Source organism: Podarcis erhardii, assembly GCF_964252035.2.
Source record: "Podarcis erhardii genome assembly, chromosome: 3".
Taxonomy (NCBI): domain Eukaryota; kingdom Metazoa; phylum Chordata; class Lepidosauria; order Squamata; family Lacertidae; genus Podarcis; species Podarcis erhardii.
This window is the reverse complement of record NC_138507.1, coordinates 81,682,350-81,709,342: the sequence shown is the minus strand read 5'-3', so window position 1 is coordinate 81,709,342 and position 26,993 is coordinate 81,682,350. Positions and strand designations below refer to the sequence as shown.

Below are 26,993 nucleotides of genomic sequence, written 5' to 3'. Positions count from 1 at the left end.
AAAAATCAAGGGTATTGTGGAGCTGTGGGTGCATGTTTGTACTTGCACAGACCAAGCTTTGATATATGGGATATTCCTGAGTAAAGCACAGACTCCCTCCCCTTTGGCTTTGTTGCTCAGCTTTTCCTCTGCTGACTTCCAGGGCTCTGCCTCCTTTTCACTCCCTCTCTCCAATCTAATGACGTTCGTCATGTTCACTCCCCCTCCCCAGTTCAGTCTTATTAGCTATTTTGGAAGAAGAGGCCTTTGAGGGTTGCTGGTGTCTCCATGGCAGCGGTCCAATAATATACCAGATGACAAATTGGGTGGGTGAAGAGCTGAAGTGGATTAAGTGGCTGCCTTTGTATAACCCACCATGATCCAGTTTCATCTCCCTCAAAGTGAACCTAAGCATGCAACTATAAAAACGGTGTGCATTTTACACTTCAGTCCTCCTGTCACTGGATTATTCAACTCTTAAGCATTTGTTTACATGCTTGCAGGACTGCAGATTTGGAACTTGTTAGTACTCTGTCACACAGCCACTCCTGAGCTCAAAACTCACACTGCTTTCTGAAATGATTGCACTGACTTGGCCACAATTCCTTCCTGCCTTTTTGTCCAGGATGCAAGATAAAGCTTGTGGTCCAGCCCTCCATTTTAGAAAGCTGTCCCTACGGCAAATTTGATTTAGGGCCAGCCCAGTCCATTTTGTCATTCTGAGCTGCTTCAAAGCATAATGCCTTGCAGTGTTGCAGAATACACTAGGTTGCTCTTGGATTTCAAAGAGCTGCTTCATTTGGGAGGAGAAGACCTGAGCCAGAGGGACCTTTGGTCTTAAAATACTGTAATAAAGTGAAGCCTTTTATGTTCTGAACAGTGGAGGCTGTGGCTGCCATCCTACTAATGATTCGTTAAGTATCTCAGGCTGTGCAGTGTGCTCTATTCTAATCCACACCATACAATTAAAGCGCATCTTAAGCACATGGCTTCTCCCCAAAGAATTTTGGGAACTGTTATTTACAGAATTGCAGAGCCACCATTCCCAGCACCCTTAACGAACTAGAGTTTCCAGGAATCTTTGGGGAGGGAGTCGTGTGCTTTAAATGTAGAAGGTGGATGTGATCACGCACTACTTCTTCCACCCTGAACCCTGTCTCCATATTAAGGAATAGTGGAAAGAGAACGGATCGGAATAGAAGCGGAGGCTGAAAGAGCTACCACATTACTTCCGGCGCCCAACGGCACTTCTCGTTTCAACTCTTACGTAGAGCCCCTTCCGCGACGAGGGGGGGGGGCACAGGGGCTCGCGCACAGGCCTCTCTCGCGGCTGTCAGGACGAGCAGCCGGGCGGCTCCACATGCCCCTCCGACGCCCCGCTCCCCGCCCGGAGGCCCTTTCAGCAGCCCACCTTCCCCCTCTAATCTTCCCTTCACCTCAGAGACACAGCCCCGCCAATCAGCGAAGGCCAGAAGCCATTGCCACGGCAACTCCACTCGGCCAATCTTAAACGGTCCCTCCCACGCTTCCTGCTTCCTCCAATAGAGAGGGCGCTTTTCGGAGCGCCGCCCAATGGGAAGCCGCGGCTGCGCCCGTCGAGGGAATAGGCAAAGAGCGACCCAATCGCCAAAGGGCTTTTGCTTCCCTTGGCCCAATGGGGAGCCGCGCTGGTGTAGTCCTTCTGCCACAGGAGCCGAGTTAGGCCAAACCCGGCGGCTGCCGCCTGCTCTGTGGGTTTCGCCCGGGCGGCGGTCGCTGCCTTGGCCTTTGTCCCTCTCGGGCTCTCCTCTCCGCCGCCTCCTCCTCCGCCTCCTCCTCCGCCTCCCCGACCCGGGCCAGGCCAGGAGGAGCCTCCGGCAGAGCCCGCAGCCCTCCGGCTCCTCGTGCTCGCCGCTTCCCCAGCCTCGTCGCCGGCCCTACTCGCCGTGCCTCCGGCAGCGCCGCCCCCCCTCGCGGGGGCTTGGGCTCTGCTGGGGGAGGAGGCGGAGGAGGAGGGGGATTAGCACCGCGGCTGCCGCGGCCGGACTCTTCCCCAGGCCCCCCTGCCTCCCTTCACCCCCGCCTCCCCCAACACCATAGGCGGCTCAGGCACCAAGATGTCCAACCGAGTGCTCTGCCGGGAGGCCAGCCACGCCGGCAGCTGGTACACGGCCTCAGGTACGCGCTGGGGCGGCGGGGCCTGTGGGGGCGAGGGGCTAGGCTGCTCCGTCGGGGGGCGGGATTGCTCTCCATGAGCTCGCTTTGCCCATTTCTTATACGCGGGGGATCCGTGTCTAAACCACCGAGGCGAATAAAGCCCTTGGAGATTTTTAATCCCGAGTAATTGACCGCCCGGCGCCGCTACGATGCGGTTTCTCGGTCCTTGCAAAGGTGGGCCGAACTCAACCTCTTACCGGGAATGCGAGGCTATTTTTTTTTATTATCCGAAAGTGGGGGGATAATGGGTGCCCCACGGACGCATGTCCGTGATCAGTCCCGGAGTGTTCACTCCAGGGTGCGAGGAATCTCGTGGCCACTTAAAGGCAAATTGATTTACGGGCCCGCAAACTTTTTGTGGCCCAGAGTCTACCAGATCGGATGCAGCGATCTGGTGAAGCGGCCTGTAACCCTCGAAAGCTGTCACACAATGAGGTTGCAGCCCTGTTCATACTTACCTGGGAGTAAGCCCCGTGGAGGGGTTCGGTAGGACTGGCCTGTGATGAGTAGGCATCCTTAGGATCGCCCTGTAATTCTGTGAATCTCTACGGTGCCGTGAGACTCATTTGTGTGTGCGTGTGTAATTGGCGTTAAAAAGACGTGGGGCGAAGGAAGGGAGCGTTTTGCAACACACACACATGGCGCTGAATTGAAGGGAGGTTGGGATGGCAGCAGGCAACGATCCCGGCGCGGAATCCGGCGTGGATTGTGTCGGGAACAAGGCTTCCCCCTCTCCTTCGCCCCGGCAGGTGGGCCATTGACTGAATCAGCACTTTCCGCCGGGCATTTCGAGGCCCTTTTCTAGAACCTCCGGTTGCCTTTGCCCTCCATAAGCTGCCGTGGTTGAATTCCCGGCCAAGCTCCAGAAGGGTGGGGGGATCGGCGCCTGGAGAAAAGAGATTCCCAGAGATCGCCCCGGGGATTGTAAGGAAGCTGTACTGGTTCCTATTCCCTTCATTATACCCCGAGGAAACAGCGCATTTCGGGAGAGCTGATTGTGAAAAAGAAGCCAAGAGAAGAATCCCTTGGTAGTTCGGTGTCGAGTTAAAGGAACCGACAAAGATCTGAAGTGTGTGAATGAAAAGGGGTCATTTAGGGTAATACGGGGGAGGGGAAAGAAATGGATTATGGGAAGCAGCAGTTGTCTCTGAATCGAGCTAGTAGGCATTTTGTCAAGTCCGGCATCTTGTACTGCCTAGTGTACTGTTTTTTCCCCTTAAAAAAATAACCATTACAATTTATTAAACCCCCCAGAGAATGAGGTATTACTCTTAAGAAGAGCAAAGGACTTAACGACTGTATGTTTATAGGGAAGTCTTTGTGTTTAAAAACCTGCGTTTTTAAAGTGAATAGGCACAGAAGATATGAGGGAGATAATGCTTTTAATTAGTGTTTCTGGGTTTCTGATACCATTTAAAAAGAGCAAATAGGACCAGCGGTGTTGTCAGTCTTTGCCCCCTTTTCTTTCTTCTGGCCCTCCTGAGGAAATGCTGCACACAGAACTGCCCTCTGCAGGATGAAAGGAGTACATGTTCCAGAATGAGTTTTCTTCCTATAATCATTGTGTGCAGCAACCAGATATTTCATTTGGCCTTACAAAGAAACAAAAGAACCTTCAGGACTGAAACAAAACAAACACTTACTTTCTCTGGCTTGATGGTTTATACTCTTACCTGAAAAATGTGATGTGGAGAGATGAAGGTAGCAGCAGTTTGACAAGCATATGTACATTGCAGCTGGCTACTTGCAACTTGCTAGCTGCATGTCTGCTTGTTAGCAACTGTAGTAGGTATCTTAACCTTTAGAAGTCACTCCTAATTGCTTGTCATAAGAAAGATTGTTTCCAACTGGAAGTGTAGGTTTAGGGATGCAATACATGCCATGAATGTGCACCTACTTTGGAGGAAGCTTGAATCCAGGACTGAAGCATGGTGCTTCTGAATGCTTTGGGATTTGTTATGAGGCAAAGCAGGTCTCCCTCAAAGCAGCTCAAAACAAGTCTGACTGCTCCTTGCAGTCAGGCAAAAACATTCTCTTCTCCCAGACCTTTGGCTAATTAAACAAGGTATGACCCTTTAAACTGGGGGTATTGTTTTTGTTTCTTACTATGCTACTGTATGTATTTTTGTCTTTTGATATTGTAAACAACCCTGTGATCCTCAGATGAGAGGAAGCATATAAATTTAATAAATCAATAAATACAGTGTGGATGGAGGAACAAGGGCAAGTCATGCAAGCGGATGATGCAATGCTATTGCTAACTTTGACAGGTTGAAATCAGGGTGCGGAGGATATTGCTGCAGGAGATAAAGTGTCAGTTCACAACTTCTAGCAGGTGTAGCAATGGATTTAAAACTGGTTGGTAATACACATGCAGTGTCCAAGCTTGCTGGATGCATTGCTGAATAAACACATTTTCTGCTCTTGGGAGCTGGCAGCAAGACAAAGAAGACTGAACCGGCTGGCTAGACAGGTTTCCTGGGGTCTCTTGCTTACTCTACAGAAAAACCTAATGTGAGCTTAGAAGTTATAAGAGAAAGTTGTATATGCCAGGCCATTTTGCTGCAGCAAATACTTAACTGCCAAACCACAAAGAGATGTGCAAACACACATTTCATTTAAAGACGAAAGAGTCCTGTGGCTCTTAAAGACTACCATATTTATTATGGCACAAGATTTCATGGAAAAGAGCCCATGTCATCAAATGCACAAAGTGTTATTCTTACTTGGTGTATGTGAAAAAATATGTAAAAGGATGTGTCAGAAGGCCATGAAATACAAGTCAGTCTTTGACAGCTCTGTAAAACTTATATGTATGCAAGATAAGCACCTTGACCATTCTCAACAAGTTGCCAATGGTTGCTGCATCACAAAGGGATATGTCAAGCAACAATGAAAATTTTCACAGTGCTTTATTTTTCTATTGATATTTTTCCTGTTTGATAAGTTCATTAGTAACTGAATAGATGCCAGTTGCAGATACAGTTTAGGCAAGCTTGGCAGTTTCAAAGTTTTTAGCTTTGTATGCTAAATACAAGTAAAATAGAAATTCTAAATTCAATCACTCTGGGGCATCAGAAAATTTCCGGATGCAAATTACCCTGTGATGAGGAGGAAAGAAGGAAAGCCAACCCACTCCAAATTATATTTTATTTACAAGGCAAACAAATTCAGAAAAAACAGTATGTCAGGACAGTTTTGTATCCTGTTTTTGTCATGGATGCAAGTGAGAGCTACCACCGCAAACTTATTGCACCTCGGGCCGGGCGTGGCGGGCCAGAGGGTGAGGAGCTCGTGCCCATACGCATGCGCACATGCTATTTCCGGTGCTCCTCCGACACGGAAGTGGGCAGCCACGCAGCGCCGGTAATCAGCGGGCAGCGGGGGTCGCCACAGACCGGATAAACGAGTCCCTCGGGCCTTAGTGTGGGGACTATGATCTAACCAAAGAAATAGTGAATAAAATGTATTCCAGAGGCTGTTAATGCTTCTGTTGTTCAACTGAAATGTATCTTAAATAAGCTGCAATCCTACATCCATTTCCTAGTGAGTAAATACCATTGAATACAGCTGGTCATGCATCTGAGTAAACATGCATTGAATTGTGTTCTTTGTATGTTTTTACCACCATAACATATACTGTGGCATGTGTTTTCATAGGCAGCTGTGTACTCTTATTAGATATCTGAACCTACAAAAGGTTGTGTTATGAAAAAATTCGTTATTGGAAGATATGATGTTACACTCTTGCATTCAAGTGGTGTTCAAAAGTTTGTCTATAAAAATGAAAGATAACTTATGAAAGCAACTTTAGTCCATTGTAGACCAATGGATCTTCATATACTGTTTTATTTTACCAATGGAAGCATCAAGCTTTTCCATATAGGTGTTTTTGTTTTCTATTTGCGGATTTTTGAACTTTAGCAATTTATATAGTTCAGGTTACTGGGTGTTTGTAGTCCATTAAGGGGCATTCCATGCTAAATGAACAAACAAAATGATTTTTTTTAAAAAAAGGGGAAAAAAGAAAATGCACTGTGAACATTAAAGTACTTTCCACACATGCTGATTTTGGATGAGATGTTGTGTTTTTCAGAAATTCAGCAGCCTCCCAAGTTTTACATGCTAGGTGAACTAATTACTAGTAGGTGAATGGAAGTAACCAAAGCAATTGCTGGATATACTTGCATAGAGGAGATAATGTCCCCCCCCCCCCCAAAAAAAAAACACATGAAAAGCCTGCAATGATTGGACATCATATATAGTTGTATTTTTGTTAATTTGGCAAGTGACACTCTACCTTTGAAAAAGAGATCCTGAGCTTCAAAATGAACTCTTAACTACTGTTGAAGGTTTACATTTTATGCTATAGCAGAAAGAAAGAGCACACATTTACAGGCAATGTGACCTTGAGCAAATTTTTGGAGAACTGTGGCCCTGCCTCCAATGATAGATTCTTCCCTCCCACCCCAAAAAAGAAAAACCCCTGTAGATTATTTCAGCATGTATAATAATTTACTTGTTCACGTGGTTGAAATTTTGCTGTTTGTCACGTTTTGTTGATTCAGTATGGACTGCTTCAGTGGATACCGTTAAAACATTTCCTTTTAAATTTAAAAACAGAGGCCTATTTGGGTTCTAATTCAAATCCAGTTATTCCAGGGAGACACAAAGATTAACATTTCCTCATTTTAATTAATTTTCCTCAGAAATTGTGAAGATGTGTCTACAGGAACACTCCCATCATTTTTGCTACAAGCCCTGGTTGCTGTGATGAGCCTGTTTATCAGGATGTGAGGGCTGCAGGTGGTGAAATGGTTTGATAGTAGACACCGCCCAACTCCCTGCAGCCCCTCCATCTTGTGTTGTCTCACAGGCAGCCTTGATGCAGAGCATCTTCTTGCATCAAATGTTTTATGGGAGGTAGCTGCCTGTCACAGCTATACAGGGAGGGGGGAAAGTCATTGTGTGGCAACTGTTCATCCACTAGCCAGGTCTCGGTTTTATGATAGCAGTAAAAAAAGCGGAGCTGCAGACTAGAAATGAGAACTACCAAACCAAATGGATGCTCACATACATGGTGTGGAGAGCTGCTACTTAAAAGACTTGCGGCACATGCCCAGAACACAATTTTGCATCTAATAATTTATATCTAGAGATGCAAATTTAGGCCAACTTTTAAAGGAGGAAGAACAAACTGTAGCTCCTGCTGTCAAGGCCCTGCTCTGAACTATGGGATGTCAATTGGGTTTTCTAAACTGGATGTGCCAAAGTAAAATCCCACCCAAACTATTGCATGGGTGGGAAACCTTGACTCTGCAGGCTAGATCTTTATCAGGATTTTGTCTTTCAGACCAAGTTTGACATATGGTTGCCCATCTGCAATTTACCTGCTGCAACAATGGCATCAGGTGATTAGGTGCTTTCAGTTCTAGAATCATCTCAGTTCCATGCCAATACCTATGTAAATGTTCAAACTACAGTGGATCATTAAACAATACAGCTTCCATGAATTCACATATTTACCCTTCCTTGTTAATATTCAATGATGCCTTGGAGCCAGGCACTTCTTACTGCACTCCTCTTTAGCTTTTTAAAATTATCCTTATTGTGTAGTTTGTTTAAGCATGTATTTATAGAACTTCCAAGTGGTGTGTTAATGAAGCAATCCTCTTCTGAATTCGTTTTTGGCAGCAGTAGCTCTTGGCACAACTAGATGCAGCGCTGAGAGGGGATGTTGCAGAGATATTGGAAAGGGTCACACTTGAATGCAGTTTTTCCTTTGGGTTGAAATAGGTCAGTTGCTAATGTGAGTTTAATACAAAGCAACAATCAAGCTGGCGGCTGTTTGTCAATAGACCAGTTAATGTCTAAGTGTTTTTCAAATTCTTCAGAATGTTATTAGGTATATTTCCTGTCATGACTCCCTGTGAAATATCAAACATTATTGATTAAAAATGAATTTAGCAAGGTATCATCTTTGAAGCCACCCAGAAGCATTAAAATGACACTGTTCACATGCTGAATAGAACTAGTGGTGTATTGTTCTCTGGCTTCCTCCTGTGGTTTGTTTGGAAAGAGAGAAACCATGCACATTGGTTCACACCTAAGGCTAAACCAGTGATATGGTTGGTTCCTCCCATCTGTGGCAAAGGGAGGAGCAGGACAGGCATGATTTGAACAGCATGCACCAGAATGCTACTTGTGCCCAGTTATAGCTATGATTTGCCGCTATGGGCCATTTTGCTTATTCTAAGGATGGCTCTTTGGTTCTCCTGTGGTTGTTGTTTTTAAAGCCTTATCTCTTTTTCTAGGACCTCAGCTGAGTGCACAACTAGAAGGTTGGCTTTCTCAAGTACAATCTACAAAGAGGCCTGCTAGAGCTATTATTGCACCGTAAGTTTTTTCTTTATTTTCACATGTAGACCATTTTAAAAGAACTGTTACAAATTGTCACACTCCAATATTTGCAGCAAAAAGTAGTGCTTTGGGAGTGAGAGAAATAGGCCAGTTCATGTCGGTCTCTCTGGTTAGCTGCCCTGATACAGGTGATTCTTTGGTGTCATTTTCAGAGTCTGATTTCCTTGCCCTATTTTGTTTTGATTATTTCTATCAACTATCCTGATTCAGAGGGAGGAGAGTGCTTTATCTTGCATTCCCCTTACTCTGAATGTGTGGACTTTTTCCTTCGCTTGAGTCCCTAGCACCAGAGGAGAGAACACTTCTTGTGTTCATGAAAGGTAGTGTGCTATTTCATTTCAGCATTGTTTGTAATTGCTCAGAAGACTACTACTCATATATTTCAATCTTAAACATGGTTTTGCTTTAAGAAGTAGAATGCTCATAGCTTCAAATTACAGCCGTCTCTTATCACAATTTTAGGTCATAGGCGTATTCATGCAAGACACTGCTGTGTCTTGCAAACATAACCTTGATAAGGGTATATACATATCTGCTGTCTGAGAGTCACGTAAGTAAGCTGAGTTGCTTGTTGATTGTCAGTGTACCAACTGGGCATGCTGCTTATATCTGCTGTTGCATTTTTCAAGAGCCAGTTGAATATATGCTGCTTGTCAACTCCATAACATCAGCAAGCTCCCCTATATGGACCAGCAATATGCTGACTGTTAATCTTGTACAACGTGTCTGTTTTTTGCAGGCATGCAGGCTATACTTACTGTGGGTCGTGTGCAGCTCATGCGTACAAACAAGTGGATCCTTCAGTCACGTAAGTCACTTTGGAAGATTCTTAGAGTGTGTACAACAGAACTTGATTTGCATACATGCTGACTTTAAGACAGAAGTCATTTTAGGTAGTGGCAAAGAGGGATACCTGTATCGTAGTGGCTGACACATAATGGAGATAACTTGCTGTTTTGTCCCAATCCTTGGGGCAAATTGAACAATGCCTCTGAGAGACAGTATACTTCATAGAATGAATGGATAAATGTTGTGTGAAGTTCTAGTGTCAATGCCCCCTTTTCTTGACCCTACCCACCCAATACTTGTGTTAGCTTTGGCATCGTGGTTGCCATCAGGATGCCAAATTGCTTTGGCTCCAGATTGCACCAATGAGCACACGTATGTGAAGACATTTCTATATAGGGTGGAGACAGTTTGGACCACAGCACTATTTTTCGGGTTGTATTTAAAATTGCCTGGAACTGTATACAATCAGGACCATACAGTCCTCATTTTCTGAAATTAGATGCTACATGATGTAGCATCTCACTTGCCACGCTACAGTGATAACATAAAAAAGAGCTGTAATAAAGGCATCCAACTGGGAGCCTTGTCTTTTTCCTTCAAGTAGAAAACCCTTTGGTTGGACACAACTGTAATGGGATGTAACCAGGGAGCAGGAGGCATGTCCATGTGTGCTGGAGTGCAAACGTTGATAGTGGAACCGTTCACCTGTCTAACTAGTCATGGAATCCATTGTTTTTCTGTTGAGTAGACAGTCGCTAATATTACATCTTTTCTGTTCACCCTCAGACGGAGAATCTTCATTCTTGGGCCTTCCCACCACGTGCCCCTCTCCCGGTGTGCACTTTCCAGTGTGGATATATATAGAACCCCACTATATGATCTGCAAATTGATCAAAAGGGTAATTGCATATAAAATACACAACCACTGCAGTACACAAGCAAAACTAATTCTTAGAAAACTATTAATCCATTGTGACTTTTCCTTTTATTTTACTTACCTCTAAATATTCTCATAAAATAAAAATAGGGTATGGCACAGGAAGTAAATCTAACATGGGTTATTATTTAAGGAAGAGCACTGTTTAGAATTCATGTAATAAAGGAGTTCATTGAAATAATTCAGTCTGTTTTGTTGGACTGTCACCAGCTTTTCTGCAAACCCAGCTGTTTTATTTGCACTCTGTGGCCTTAGCTTTGTATCTGGGAGAAGGCATTCATTTGTTTGTTTTCTTCATGTTTTGATTTTTTAAACGTTTGGTTGGTTTGTATCTTAAAACCTTGGGAAGTAACAGGACTAACAGAATAGTGTCTTATGAATGAATCGAATGGACACTTGTCCATTCTTGGGCACTTGTCCAAGGATTCCTGTGGCAGCCATAGTTCTGCTGCCATACTACTGAACACTTTCAGGAGCCTAGAATCTTATTTTCCTCCCTAGTAGAACAAAGTCTGTTGGGATTTTGCCTGCTTACAATAACCACTTGTCCTTCATTGACAAAGTTGATGCAGTACACTAAACTATATAAAGCAACTGCTTGTTACTAAAATAATTATTGGGAGATAAGTGAGATGGGTTACAGAATAAAATATAGCTCTAATTTCAGTTGTGATCGTCTTTATATCTTGCATCAGAGGGGAGGCACCATTGGCTCTACAGATGTTGGACCCCAACAGCACCGCCAAGGCTGATGAGAGCTGTAATCCAACAACATCTGGAGGAACACAGGATCTTTGTCTTGCATAAAAGAGACTGACATGCCAGTAACTTAGTAGGAGAGTTTCTGTGTTAAAATACTTTAGCTGAGTTAACAGAAGGATTGGGCAGGAGAGAGCTTTTCTGAGCACATGAAAACATTTGTAGGCACCTACAATCATTGTTTTCTATAAACAGATATTCCCCAATAGGTTATTTTTGATTCTGCCTCTATCCAGTGGTTACTGGTAATCTTAATACATAAACTGTCTGCTTTCCCATACAGTCTGAAGGCAAAGGTTTTAACTTGGCACTTTATATCACAGTACTTAGTTGAGGAGATACACTTCATCTTAGTTTGAGTATAACCAGCTTCTCATTCAGTATTTTTTTAGTCAGACTAATATATTCAAAACTTCTCAGTTTATGCAGAATTATGGAAGACTGGAATGTTTGAGCGCATGTCTCTGCAAACAGATGAAGATGAACACAGTATTGAAATGCATTTGCCTTATACTGCTAAAGCCATGGAAAGGTACATTTACTTTTTAAGAAGCTGCACCATATGTAGAATGTACATATTGAATCCCTGCTTTTAATAAATCTATGTATGGGTTTCTCCCATACTCCACTAATGTAGAATACAGTATGCTGGAATCCTCAAGTGTCTTAAGCTCATTAAAACGAGTAAGAGAACTGTAGGCTGTAACTTTTAGACACACGGATAATTTCTTAGAGTAGAAATCAGTAGGAGTTGGGTAGAGTTCAGGCGGTCAGGGCTTTTATCTCATCTTACTACATCTGTTATTATATGTTCCTTCCATCCTTCCTTATATGACTTGGAAGAATTGGCAAAAATCAAGGAAGTGTACTATCCCACTTTGCGCAGCTTGTTCCAATTATAGGAGACCCAAATCCTACAAAACGGCAGCATCTTTCCATAAAGAAATTACCTGTAAACGTTTGTTAAGAAATGTATATACCACTCTTTATCAAATAGCTTCAGGTCAGTTTAAAACATGGTAACATAATTTAAAATCCAAACAAAACAGTTATATGAATACAATTTATAATAGTAGATAATACATATAAGCAATACAGTGTCAAATTAATTACAAAGGTTCACTCAGCAATAAACTCTACAACTCAGCCACTTCAAAATACAAGTCTAAGCATAAGCTATTGACTACACATTTCAGTTGTGACTATAAAACATACCTATTTAACAAAACAGTGTTTGAAAAATCACTGCCCCTTTGGGCATGAGACAATGAAAAAAACACACAGCTTGTTTTCCTTATGAAGCTATCACTACCAGAGTACCTATTTCTGATTCTGAAATACAGAGAGAGTCTGGCTTGGTCATCTGAAACACACTGTGTTTCTTTACAGCAGGCTTCCTCAACTTTGACCCTCCACATGTTTTGAGACTACAATTCCCATCATCCCTGACCACTGGTCCTGTTAGATAGGGATCATGGGAGTTGCAGGCCAAAAACATCTGGAGGGCCGAGGTTGAGGAAGCCTGCTTTACAGCAAGCTGTTTTTGTCAGGCTTAAGTGCTATTCAGAGTGTGCTGGTGAGGTGCAAACTTTTAGAAAGTGCTAGTTAGATAAATATGGCAACAGATCAAAACGATTTTTAAAAAGAATTGTTTCCTTTTTTTTTTAGAAATAAAGCTGAATCATGGATTCAGAATATGTGCCATGGGGTATTTTCAGTGCTTTTCACATGGGAGGCAGGCCTACAAGAAGTGGGGAAAAGTTGCATGTGGGAGAAGCACATTCAGGAGGGTGAGGGAAGCATTCAGCACCGATCTTGTCTTGACCCTCTACAATGCAAACTTATTTTTCTCTTCTTTAAGCCATAAGGATGAGTTTACCATTGTTCCTGTGTTGGTTGGAGCACTGAGTGAGACAAAAGAACAGGAATTTGGAAAACTCTTCAGCAAATATTTAGCAGATCCTTGTAATCTTTTTGTGGTTTCCTCTGACTTCTGTCATTGGGGTAAGTTGAGGCATGTGAATAGTTGTGAACTCCAATTGCATACATTGGCAAATATACACAAAATGCATTTTAGTTTGACAAACCTGTTAGAGCGAATTGAAGCTGAAGTTTGTTGGTTGCACCTTCATGGTGTGGCAGGGGTGACAAAAGACACAGTCGTAGTTAAGGCATGAGCTTGACTTTACACACACAACCATATACACAGAGATAAGCACACATACACACAGTCTTAAGAGTTACATTTATTATTAAAAGAGGAAATTCATATGACGCATTCTTTTGTGATGAAAAATGAGAACTCTTCCCATGGTTGAGTCAGGGTGGCAAGGATTCACCAGCAGTTTTAATAATTTGCATTCCAAACCAGTATCTGATCACTCTTTTTCATATTTGCTTCATTCTACTCAAATTAGAATTGCAGAGCCAGCAAAAGAAGGCAGCTGTGAACTAGTTTTTTCTGGCTTTTGTATCATTTTAAAGTTTCCCAAGCTTTTACTGGAGGCATCTCTGTCACTTCTGCTATGGGGGTAAAGCAGGAAGAACATTTCTGACAAGTGGCAGTGTTCTTAAAGCACTGCAATTAAAAACAACAGCTCTTCTGGCATTTTGCAAATAAAGCAACATAAGCCAAAATGATGTCTTTATATATTTTTAAACTATTGATACAAGTTTAAATTTACTTTAAAATAATAAATATTTAATGTATGACCATACTATATTTCCTTAGTGCCAAATGTTGATAGAAATCATGTTTGCGTTATAAGGACACTTTAATCTGATTGGTTGCTGTCTTGTTGGGATTAGGTTTATTGCAATATAATGGAAAAGTTCAAAAAGTCATTTTTTACCTTAATAACCTGAGATACCTTAATAACCTGAGATACAAATGAGCCTTTAAGCACACTGGAAGAAAAGGGAAAGAATAGTTAATGAAAGAGTTGCTGGTTTGTGAGCTTATTCACACAAAGGGATGGGCATAAAGACTCTGTGCATCGGCAGAAGACATTATCATATATCATTAAACTGATGGCTGATCATCCAAATGCAGTCAGTATACTGAATGAGAGTATTTTAAAGATGCAGTACACCATAGATTTGTGCTGCCTGTTCAGATACCACTTTGTTTCATTTTAAAAAATCATAACCACATAATATATGTCTAGTTACTCATTTCTTCTTTAATTTGATTAATTAAGGTCAGCGGTTCAGATACAGTTACTATGATGAGTCTCAAGGAGAGATCTATAGGTCCATTGAAAACCTAGATAAAATGGTAAGTGTTAAATTTCATAATTTCTGTTGTCTGCTCGTCCTGCGTTTTTTGAGAGCTCCTGGAGTTTTTCAGAGCTCCAAATAACACGTTCCCATTTCTGTTTCAACACAAGGGATGCAAACTGTATCCAGACCATTTCATTTATCCCTAGTCTAGGAGGGAATCCGTAGCCGCAGTACATGTGACCACCAACAACATTGGGAAATAGAGTTTTGATGTCCAGGATCCCTGTGGAAGCTTTTCAGAAATGCTCCTTGTTTCTTCCTTCATTGCTAGAATTCAGAATTTCCCAATGGTGTTGGATCATCAGTAGGTTCAGGTGGGGGGTGGTGGAGCAGGGAGAACTTAGTAATTTTTCACAAGGCACAATTATGCTATAGAATTCATAGCTATCTTGCAGTGCAATCATAACCACGTAAGTCCTAGTGAATTCGAGTAAGTGAGGAGATGATTGCAGCCATTTAAAAGGTCAACATCTGTTAGTGATGATAACTAAATGGTGTCACCATGTTCCGAGGCACTTTTGCATCTAAATACTAGCTGCCGAATGGGATGGCTATTGTCTTCATGCCTGTCTTGTAGATGTTTCCATGGAGACATAGAAACAAGATTAGAGTAGATCAACCCCTGGTCTGATTCAGTGGGGCTCCTTGCATTAAGAGCATGCTACCAGTTGTTCTAAGAGACAGTTGTAGACTCTAATGCAGGCATCCCCAACCTGTGGCCCTCCAGATGTTTTGGCCTACAATTCCTGTGATCCCTAGCTAACAGGACCAGTGGTCAGGGATGATGGTAAGTGTAGTCCAAAACATCGAGGGCCGAAGGTTGGGGATGCCAGCTGTAATGGGAGGAGGTATTGGGCCTAGGCCTTCCCAGTTTATCACAGAACTCTTTGGATTTGGAGCTAAAATTCAAGGGGAAAACTCTTGATCATGCTGGTTAGGGAGGAAAAGACCTAATATGTTATGTAGAACTTCCACTTTACTGATAGCTTCTCAATTTGGTGTCGGTCCCCCCAACAGGTGATGTGACAACCATATCACATTGAGTGGAAAGCTCTGTGTATTCATAATACACAGTAATACAATTTTAACTGTCTTTTTTACAAAAAAAAGTTTGTAAAGCTTAGGTATTTCCCTACATATTAAGACTTTCTGTGTTTGATATCTGTATTTCTTGGGTAACATGCTTGGCATGCTATAAATGTTGGTTATGAATAAATGCAGCTCTAAATTATAGCTGATCATAATATTGATATTCTCCTTAGGGTATGAGCATTATAGAGCAGCTTGACCCTGTGTCCTTTAGCAATTACTTGAAGAAATACCATAATACGATATGTGGAAGACATCCCATTGGGGTTTTACTAAATGTAAGTACTGTTTGTTAAGCAGAGTTCAAAAGCAGCAAATGCCATTATTAGAAAATATCATACACTCTCCTTGGTGACCAAACCTTCTGTGGTTTAGCTTTGTCGTACTCAGCTGGGTCGTGTTCTTAGCAGAGTTTGGAGTGGAACTGAATTCTTGAGGGAAACCCTGAATTTCCAGTAGCATTTTCCCTTCAGTAATGTGGGGACTGAGCATTGATACCTACCAGTCCTCCCCTGCAAAGTTTGCAAGAGTCCATTATGAATAAGGCGCTGGAGTGCTGCCTCTCTTGGAATGTCAACTTTACTTCCAAAACAGCGAACCTTTTTGCTTTTCTTCCCCCTAGGCTATCACAGAGCTCCAGAAGAATGGAATGAACATGAGCTTCTCGTTTTTGAATTATGCCCAGTCAAGCCAGTGTCGAAACTGGCAAGACAGCTCAGTGAGTTACGCAGCAGGAGCGCTCATGGTCCACTGAACCTCTGACTACTCAGGGATGACACCTGCACACCCAGTGGGGTCCCAGCCTTGCCCTTACAAAGATGCAGTTCCTGGTCTTTGGGTATACTGAAACCTCAAACTAATAGAACTCTTCTTTTTCTAGTAGGTGTAGTCCTTCCTTAGTTACAACTCATTTTAAAATGCTTTCTTGTTTAGGACAAGGGAAGGAAGGCTGGTGTCAAAATGTTGTGACTTCTAAAAGCCAGTGGCTATAAAGGGATGGTGGCAGACGCTGGTCCCCTTGCAGGTACAACATGTAAAAGCATTTACCACATCCCAAATTTGCACTCTGCAGACCTGTGCACATGTACTCTGCTTTCAGAATAGTTTTGCAAGTTGTAAACAGACGAGGGTGGAAGCTTTTTAATAAAAAATGCATTTATAAAAGATCCTGTATCAGAATATAATAAAACTCCAGTATAGTCAATTACTACCCATGTTGTACAACAAATATCTTCTATTTTAGTTGCTAATAAAGGGCTGCACAAACCAACCTGGTGTGATGTGATTTGCTTTGAGTGGTTTCTTTTCTACAGACAAGTTTTCTTTTCTCCTTGCTCCTCTCCAGAAATTCCCATGAGTGATTTCTTCAAAGCTGTCAGACCAAAGGCCCTATTCCTATTTGAGCTACCTTCCAGGAGCCTCAGGCCTGTTGTAGACAAGGTCAGAAGCAAAAGTGGGTAAAGGAAAATAAATACCATTTTGCACAGGGATTCTGTTCCTGGCCCTGGTACACTTCAGCAGATCACGTATAAGCGTGCCCTGTTATGCCCTCTTCTGGATCCATAAGGACCTGCACGTCGGCAATTGCACATCAATTGGAGGCACCTAAAATGGTCACGGCATGTACTGCAAATGTCCTTTTACAGGAGGCTAGTTCCTTCACACACCCCTATCCTATTCTCCATTCATGCAACCAAGAGTTCAAGGACACATTTCAGCCAGGCAAAAACACTCGAGGATATGAAGTAGGGCTGGTGAGGGATGTGGCCTGAGAAATATCCCAAGAGCCAAATAGTGAGGTGTGGACGGCTGCATTTGGCCACTCAGTCATAGGCTCTTCACCCTTGCTTTAAAGTACTGTACAATGAACCCTGTTCTGTTAGAATGTCAGTCTTGCATCCATCAGCAACAGGGTGCAGAACAGCTCCTGTAGGTCTCTATTGCTACCTCATTTGGCCTTCTCATGCGGCACTAATATTCTGAGCAGTGAGGTCATTCAGGTCTATCTGAGGTCCTCCTGTGCCTTAATTTCAAGAATCCCAGCCCTGATTTTCCCCCTAGGGTCCCAGCATGCCAAAATAGAGGCATGTAGCCAAGGAGAAGGGTATGCAGATTTGGAAGAACAGTGTTGCACATGAAGGCAGCTGGTGGCAATGGTGCTTCCTGGAGTCTCTTGGCATCCCTTTCTCCCTGTGCACATGGTGCAGAATGACAGTTTTTAAAAGTGTAGGAGCTGATGCAAGGACTTTGTGTGCCAGCCATACAGCTGTTCAAGGTGCAAGGCATTGTTTGCTTTGCTCCTGTACTTCCTGCTGCAAGCTGCCCCATTTGCAAGACCGCAGATCTGTTCAGCAAGGAAGATACATGAAATGCCTCACATTCCTTCTGATTTCTTAGTAATTAAGTGACTAAACAACCCTAGCGACATGAGTGCCTCCATATTTGCCTAATAAGCCTTAGAAGGTTGCGTTGACTGTTTGCTTCCCAACTTTCTTTACTTGCTTCCCCCATATTTTTTTAAAAAAAGCAAAGAGTCTGCGCCCTCATGCTTTGTGGCCGGGTGGAGGAGAGGGAAGGGAATGAATGTGAAGATGAACTAGAAATCATTCAAAGTTTCTGAATGAACTTAATCCACTTAGCTCACTGAGTAATTATGGGCACTACTAGGTGTAGTTCAGAGATTTTCGATGTCATGCACTGGATTGATTATGATTTATGTACCGTTATGTACAAGTTCATTCAGAGGAGACACATTTAGAGTCAAGATGGAAGGCACTGCATCATTCCATCTTCTCAGATAGGAGTAACTACAAGGTACCACACTAGATAACATTACAAAATTTTTACTGTGCAGGTCCTGGTGTTGATGACATCTAAGCTGTAATGTAGCTTTTTATGCTGCATCCGTGACTTGGATCACTTCTGTCTTGCGTTTCTTTGTTCACTTTTGTCACTCTTTGCAACCCACCTGGTGTTTTGCTACTTTCCCCCTAAGGTCTCTAAACTGGTGCTTCACATAGGCTTGGAAGAATTCTAGTACTGGTAAAAATGGTGCAGGGAGGTGACTTTCCTGTAGTGTTACATAATTGGGGCAGTTGTAACTCCAATTTCTCTGACCTACTGCTAACCAGCTTTGATTATTAAGGGAAGCAACTTTAAAAACAACAAAAACAGTTACAAATAAATGCCCATGTGACCCATCCTACTTGGTCTCTCTCTTTTCAGTCACCAGTTAAAAATAATTCTGTTTTCCAGAGCGTACATCACATAGGCTTTTCTTATCCTGTCAATGAAATGTCCCTTCTGTTCATCTATAAATTTAGTGCTGCTGGTACAGATTGTTCTTCAGGCTGTTTGAGAATTTTAAAAATTTCTGTAGGAAAAACTCTTGGTCTGTCTGCTTCCTTAATCCAGTAAAAAGTAAATATATTTTGTGTGTTTTTTTCTTGCAATTTTTTTTATTGATTTTCCAAAAGATTTTTTAAACAAACAAACAAACAAACAAACACAGAAACATAAATCTCAATCATATTAAACCAATCTTAGTAACATTATTAAGTGACTCCCTCGTATCCCCCTAGTTCAGGGGTCTGCAACCTTTAAGACAAAAAGAGCTACTTGGACCCGTTTCCGAAGAAAAAAAAACTGGGAGCCGCAAAACTCGTCATTATAAAAATAACTTTTTTGTCACTTTTTTAAATTATTTCTTTGTTTGACCCCTCAGAATTACTCCTCCTCATAGAAATAAACGTTAAATTAACAAGTTACCTTTTTTGTGTGTGTGTTCTTCACTCCCCTTCAATGCAGTGACCAGCGTACATGCCCCTTACAATGTAGCGGGCGGGCGGGAAGGTGACGGGACGGTGCGTGATAACGCACGCACCGCCCCCATGCGACGTCACAGCCAGTATAGCGCTCGCCACAGTGGGAAGTGTCGGGGCGCACAATGCGCCTCCTCCCCTCGCTAGTATCCGCCACGGAGCCGCGGCAAAGGTGTAAAAGAGCCACATGCGACTCTGGAGCTGCGGGTTGCAGACCCCTGCCCTAGTTGAATTTCAGTGTATATCATTATAACAGTTTTCCAAAACCAATTTTCTCATAAAATTAACTTAATCACTTAACATCTTTCTATCTTTCTATTTTAGCATTAAACATTAATTCCTAGCATTACATATTTAAATCTTAAGCCTATCTAGTATTTGCAAGCTTTTCCAATTAAATTAACTTGGCATATTTAACTAAATAGTCTTTGAATTTCATCCATTCCTCCTGGTATTCCTCCTTCTGGTCAACGGACTCTTCCAGTCAGGTCGGCTAGCTCTGAAAAATCCATCATCTTCACCTGCCATTGCTCCACTGTTGGAACTAAAATATCGGTGTCCTCTAATTGTATCCATTCCTTAATCCAGCAAAGCGCTGCTGTTTCAAAGTAGATCTGGCAGGGAAAATCCCCCTCTTTAGAATCTGTTAATAATTTATATTTAATTCTTGGTTTCTTCCCCTGCCAGATAAATCTAGATAAAGCTTCTGCCATTCTTTAAAACATTTCACATTGTCAATAATTGGGAGGGCTTGAAACAAAAACAACATCTTTGGCAACACATTCATCTTGACCACCGAAATCCGGCCCATTAATGACAAATTTTAAATTCTACCAAATCTCCAGATCCCTCTTAATTTCATTCCATAATTTCTCATAGTTATCTTTATATAGGTTCAAATTTTCCCTCAACAAATTAACTCCCAGGTATTTAACTTTTTTCACAAAGGCTAGGCCCATCAAAATATATATATATTTTGAGTTGGAGGTGTGTTGTAGCTCCTAGAATTGTAAACAGAGAATAGGATTAAATGATAACTGGAAGCATACAATGCCATGTGACTTGCAAGAATGTATCCTGCAGGAAGGGCTTCCAGAATAATAATAAAAATATCCAACATCTCTACCCTGCCAAATCCACATACTTGTTTCTCCTGGAAGTTTGATGCCTATCCTCCTAAAGTCCTTACTGGTTCAACTCGGTTGAAATTAACTGCATTTGTGCATATTGTTAGTGTGTGTTCTTCATGTGTACAGGAGGAGCACATGTTGGTCTTTGAGCCGAGAATCATGGTTCACCATGGGGACAACTGGAACTTTCAATTAGTGAAAGTAGGATGAGAGCCAGTGTTGGGGCTAATCAAATGGACAGTTTATTACAGTGGTACCTCAGGTTACATACGCTTCAGGTTACATACTCCGCTAACCCAGAAATAGTGCTTCAGGTTAAGAACTCTGCTTCAGGTTGAGAACAGAAATTGTGCTCCGGCGGCACAGCAGCAGCAGGAGGCCCCATTAGCTAAAGTGGTGCTTCAGGTTAAGAACAGTTTCAGGTTAAGTACGGACCTCCGGAACGAATTAAGTACTTAACCCAATGTACCACTGTACAGGCACAAAGGAATGTTTACAGAGAGGAGTATTTAAGCTAGACCAGCAAATCTATAGAAGACAACAGAGGTCAGGACAGATAAGTTGTGAAGGAGCTGCGTGCTTAAGCTGCAAGATAAAACTGGAGAGGCTCTCAAACGAAAAAGGGCAATATATAGCAGACAAAAGATGCTATGGGATAAATTACACATTGCTGGGGGGGGCAGCATGAGTGATCTGAAAATCTAAAGGAGGAAGGGGGCAAATCAGTATGTGCTTATAATGCCAATCCTGGCCTGACTGCATTGGCTGCTAATTACCGTAGTTCCTCAGGTCCTCTTCAAAGTGTTGGTTTCAACCTATAAAGCCTTAAATGACTCAGGACCGCAATACCTCCAGGACCGCCTCTCCCCATATGAACCAACCTGGACCCTGTGATCATCATCAGAGGCCCTTCTTCATGTGCCTCCTCCATGAGAGATCCAGAGGGCAGCAACAGGAGGACAGACCTTTTCTGCGATGGCTCCCCATTTGCGGAATGCTTTCCCCAAGGAGGCTCGCCTGGCGCCTTCATTTATATTTAGGAGCCAGGCAAAAATTAAACTATGACCTTTTAAATTGGGGGGCGGGGATTGCGATATTTTGTTATGTATTTTTGTGTTTTTGTATTGTCAACAACCCTGTGATATTTGGATGAAGGGCAATTTAATAAATAATTATATGCCTAGATACTTTTAGCCTTGTGTGATATAGGGTCTTTTGGCAGAAGCTTGAAGGGGGAACACAAGACTATGCATTCCTTTCTTTTGTCAGCATGAGCTTATCTATCTTTCCAGACAAATAGAGTTTTACATTCGAGGTACTTAAGGAGATATTTTAAAATAGCAACATGGCTGAGCTCCTAAGCAAAAGTATTAATCCTGATGAGTTTTTTGTCCTCTCTATTATATATTCATTTATATGTTTAGTGGGCCTTTTTGTCCATATTCCATGTACCACAGGTGGTATTAGTGTTAATATATACGGTATATGCTAATACATCCTGCCTAGAGGGTTGTCTGCTACCTTGCTTCGTTTAAATCCTTAGTCTTAAATTTTGCAGCTAGTCTTTACCTTAATAGAGATAGATTTTGGCTGGAACTACATAGAACCTTTCCTCTGGTCCTGAAGAAAATTGGAGTCCTTGTCCTCCCGTTTGAAGACATGCAAATTGTACTTCCCTATCAAAGTCTAGAGTTTGGAGTGTATTTTATATATACAGCTTACCTTTAAATAATAAAGTTTTGATTCTGTTATACAATATGAGTATCACTACTGGAAAAATGTAGAATACCAGTTGAATACATTAGATAGTAGGTCAAAGCATTGTGGAACCCATTTTTAAAAATCTTTTCTTTAGCTTTTATTATTATTTTAAAAATATGTTTCATTGCTTTTTCACACATAATTTAAAATACCATAGAAAGCAACAATAGCAGCTAGTCTTGTCATTTCTTGGGAAAAGCTTAATAGCAGCTTAAAGTTGGAACCACTGCTTAGAACAAGTTTATGATGCATATTAAAGACTCTAGACCAATAAGTCTCTCCAGATGTTTTTCTGGGTCTGGAGAGGTTATTTCAATTGATTTCGCGTCTCATATTGGAGATGAATGGATGTGCTATAAACATAGCTGTTAACTTTTCCCTTTTTTAAAGGGAAATTCCCTTATTCTGAATAGGATTCCTCGCAAGAAAAGGGAAAAGCTGACAGCTATGGCTATAAAAGGATGGACTCATCTTACCTCAGGCTTTAGCCTTTATTTTTGAAGTAAAATATGGTGCCTTGTTTTTACTGAACAACATTTATATGTCGTTTAACAGTCTAACCAGCATCTGAGCACTTTACATGAAACAACATACCATACACACATGGGTGTAGCCAGGAATTATGTTGTGAGGTGGGGGAGAACCTCAGTTAAGTATTTTTATTGATTTACTTGGTTTACGGGGGGGGGGGGCAGCTACCCCCTGCCCCCCCCACTGGCTATGCCCATGTATATAAATAAAAATACCTTTTAAAACTTTTTTTAAAAAATCAAGCAAACAAAATTTATCTAGATAAAATCAGCAATCTTAAAGGAAATATATACAATAAGATTACATGTCTAAATAGGCTGGTGTAAGTATGGAAGTTTTTAGCAGGCACTGAAAGCCGCACAACAAAGGCACCAGCCTAATATTGATAGACAAGGAGCTTCAGAGCATGAGTGCTGCCACACACAAGGGTCACTTCAGTGGAAGTGTGGAAGGAGCACTTGTAAAATTGCCAGTTCTGCAGATCAAAGCAGTCCAGTGGGCTTGATGGGTTGAGGCAATCCTTCAAGTAAATTGGCTTCATGGTATTGGGAGCTTTACATACTGACACCTTGAATTTGGCCTGGTAACCAATTGTCAGCAAGCGCAGCTCTTTGGACAGCGGTGGAAGATGCTGACAGGGTTTCCTTCCTATCAACAAACATCCCACAGAAGAACAATGATCCCATTTTGAGGTAGTTCTCTCTCTGGTGTCAGGTTAAGACTTTTCTTCCTTTCCCAGGACATTTAAGGCCTGGTTTTGAGCCTCTGTGACATGGTTTCTGGTTTTAGTGCAGCTGTGGAGAAACTTTGTCCCTCCAGATCATGGGTAGGCAAACTAAGGCCCGGGGGCTGGATCCAGCTCAATCGCCTTCTAAATCCGGCCCACAGTCCAGGAATCAGCGTGTTTTTACATAAGTAGAATGTGTGCTTTTATTTAAAATGCATCTCTGGGTTATTTGTGGGTCATAGGAATTTGCGCATTATTTTTTTCAAAATATAGTCCGGCACCCACAAGGTCTGAGGGACAGTGGACCAGCCCCCTGCTGAAAAACTTTGCTGACCCCTGCTCTAGATCATAGGAGCCAACTCCTAGAGGCCATGGGGGCTTCTGTCCTCACAATCAGAAGGGGGACAGGGGGGCAGCACTTACCGCACCCAAGCCACACATCTCTCCTGGGAGTGATGCAGTGGCTCGGACACCTGCAGGCTCTGCGCTGCCCAAAAAAGCAACATGGGCCTGCAGGGCACCAGAGTAGAATGGGACTTAGGAACTGGGATTCTGGTGCGCCCTGCCCTGTCCCGTCCCCCTAGCCGAAGCAGCTAGCTATGCCGCTGCCCACAATAAAATATTTGTGTGTGTGTGTGTGTGTGTGTGTGTGTGCTCACGTGCGCACTGCATCATGTGATCAATTAAATAGGGCGGGGCTTACCTGGACCCCCACAATATTTTATTCAAGTTGGCCCCCCTGCGTCAGATGCTTCCGAACTACAATTCCTGTCATCCCCGGCTATTGGCTGTGCTTGCCAGAGCTGATGGGAGTTGCAGTTCAGGGCCAAAGGTTTCCCACACCTCTTTTGTGTCTTCATATGATGGCTGTTTTAGTTCTGTGCTGTATGTACTGTTTTATTGTGCTGAGTTTGTGGTGGTTGTTTTTTTGCTGGTTGCCTCTTAAGTTTGTTACATGATTGTTTTTAATCTTTGTACAACATCTAAGGAACTTATTTTATGGGACGTCTCGTATATGCAATAAATAAAACACAACACTTGCATATGCCAGCTGTAATGTTCCATATTTAGTGCAATAAGATCCAAGGAGGCCTAGAAAAGGTCTCTTAAATTTAGGGGCGGTCTTTGTATTAAAAAACAAACAAACTACATTATGAATGCTTTCCTTGTGAATTTTCTCATATGGTGTTTGTTTCTTCTGGCTTGTTCCTGGGTGACATATGTAGTGCTATAAGTAAGTCTTGCCAAGGGGATACTCTAAAGCAACAGAAATTGTACATAAGATAAATGGATGTTGATGTCATATGCTGCCTTTCCTTTGCCCTCACATCTGCTAATGTTTGAAGCACAATGGAGTAACATCACATCCTTGTAGCTTTAAAACCCTTGTTGCCTTCCAAAACAGTGAAGCCAGAAGCCTGTGCATATACTGTAGTTCTTTCCTCCTCTGAATATGCTTAGTAATTGTGATGCTTTATTACTGATTATTGATGAGGATGAAGATAATAAAGTATTAAATCCAGAAGCACAATCTAAAAGGCAGATGCAGAGCAGATCATTCAAACTTATAAAATCCTAGTTAGACTTGTGATCATGAAACTGCTGTAATGCAGTCCCATTCAAAATTTAAAAACTGCTTTACAAACGATGAATCTGTTATAGTACCATCAACTGATTGGTATATTCAGGAAGTATAAAATGCATAATGTGCAGCTTAAACAGCAGATGTCGCCATTGGGTTTTAAAAATGCGTTTCTGTCAGTTGCTCCCTTCAAGGAAGCTACCTGCGTTAATATCAGGCTACAGATCAAGCCAGGGGAACAGAAATGATGTACAAACATGAAACTGCCTTTTTGTAGGTGTGCACTTTCTGAATTTTAACCATTTCTGGACTACTGCATAAATGTTAGGATGCAGAACAGCCACCACGCATTATGTCCTCACGTTTTTCAAGTGTTTTCTATTTTAGCCAACAGCCTGGGGGGAGGGGTCTTTCTACACTTACAATTTAGAGTGGCATACTTGTTGTTGGATCTGACATTTTAAAGAGTGAATTTGGAGCTGATTTTTGGCACCTTTGCTAATTGTTCCTGTTATTGGGGAGTGAGGGCAGGGTTTTCCTTTCCACATTACTGGCAGGTTGTACGGGAACTGAAAAAAATCAGAGGTTGTAGTCACAGCCCTTATATTCCCTAGTGTGCCTCTAGCCAGTAAATGTTAGAATTCTGAACATACACATGAAATAGCGCTTTTGCAGCTTATCTGTCAATCTAGATCTAGATCGATATACAGGGATAACTAGGCTCATATAACCAACATGTTTAAGTCTAATTAATGCATGAAGGGATTCAAACCATAGAGCAAGCTGTCCTGCTAGATTTAGCTCACCTTGGGAGGGGCTAGGTAATCAAGCCTTGTTTCCTCGGTTTACTTGAGAAGCTCAGTTTTTGAGGTCTGAGCTGGTTGCTCCATTCTCCAACTGCATGGTTCTTACAAGCCACCTATACCCATAATTTATGAACTTTCACTGTTTTGCAATTAAGCAAAGTTTTACTGCCTGTGCAACTTTTCTGAATGCTGCATGGAAAAGCCCAGGGATCTGACCTTTGGAGAATTTGTAAGTAAACCATTTTAAACTTACCACGTGATGATAGGAACCGCATGTGTCTGTCTGAACTATGGCATATTGCTGACTGCCCTTTGCTATCTGCCATATCTCTTCTTTGTAGTGAATAGCTCGCAAACTGACAGCTCGTACTAGTCAGATCGAAGCAGCACAAAACACACATCTCCAAAACCATGCCCATCAAAGTGGGATGGTGCTTGTACATATGCCACACAACAAAAATATTAAGGATTTATTCTGACTCTTTTCACACTCTGGTGCCCATAGTGCTTTCTCAAAATTCCATTTGGGTTCACTGGCTCAAAACATCTGGGGACTCCTCCTGAGTCATAGCTAGTGACCTCATGAATCAGATTGCCACATCTCTCTACCGATTGGTCTCTTCCTCAGCAAGAGGTGGATGTGGATTGGATAGCGAGGCGGGTGGTCTATGCAAATATCAACAGCACAGTAGATTGTCTTAAAAAAGAGAAAAAGTAAGCAGACAGAAATTTACTCATCTTTCAGGCAGGCTAACGTTGTAAAAACAAAATGGTGTTCCCTCTTTCTGTAGTTAAACAATGTGCAATCTTTTGATATGATCACAATTTAATTGTCTGTAATCTTACATAGGAAGCTGCCTTAAAGGTAAAGGGACCCCTGACCATTAGGTCCAGTTGTGGCCGACTCTGGGGTTGCGGCGCTCATGTTGCGCTATAGGCTGAGGGAGCCGGCATTTGTCCGCAGACAGCTTCCGGGTCATGTGGCCAGCATGACTAAGCTGCTTCTGGCGAACCAGAGCAGAACACGGAAACACCGTTTACCTTCCCGCCGGAGCGGTACCTATTATTTACCATTGGTCTTTATAACTTTGTATTGTTGACACAGACTGGCAGCAGCTTTCCAGGGTTTCAGTCTTTCCCAAGGGATGCCAGGAATTGAACATGGGACTTTTTGCATCCCAAGA

The 26,993-nt window shown here is 42.3% G+C and overlaps 1 protein-coding gene across 2 annotated transcripts; it reads left to right on the top strand.

The window, feature by feature from the left end:
• The first annotated feature begins 1,666 nt into the window (after positions 1–1,666).
• On the top strand, positions 1,667–16,721 carry MEMO1 (mediator of cell motility 1). Of its 2 annotated transcripts, none has more exons than XM_081857716.1 (9): positions 1,667–2,136; positions 8,490–8,571; positions 9,335–9,403; positions 10,171–10,283; positions 11,501–11,612; positions 12,942–13,084; positions 14,281–14,357; positions 15,625–15,729; positions 16,074–16,721. In XM_081857716.1, exons 1-9 carry the CDS (start codon positions 2,076–2,078, stop codon positions 16,203–16,205), a joined length of 894 nt encoding a protein of 297 aa, XP_081713842.1. In that variant the 5' UTR covers positions 1,667–2,075; the 3' UTR covers positions 16,206–16,721. The 2 variants fall into 2 exon arrangements, with proteins under 2 accessions (XP_081713842.1, XP_081713843.1); XM_081857717.1 differs by lacking the exon at positions 1,667–2,136 and adding an exon at positions 7,851–7,971.
• Positions 16,722–26,993: the final 10,272 nt, after the last annotated feature.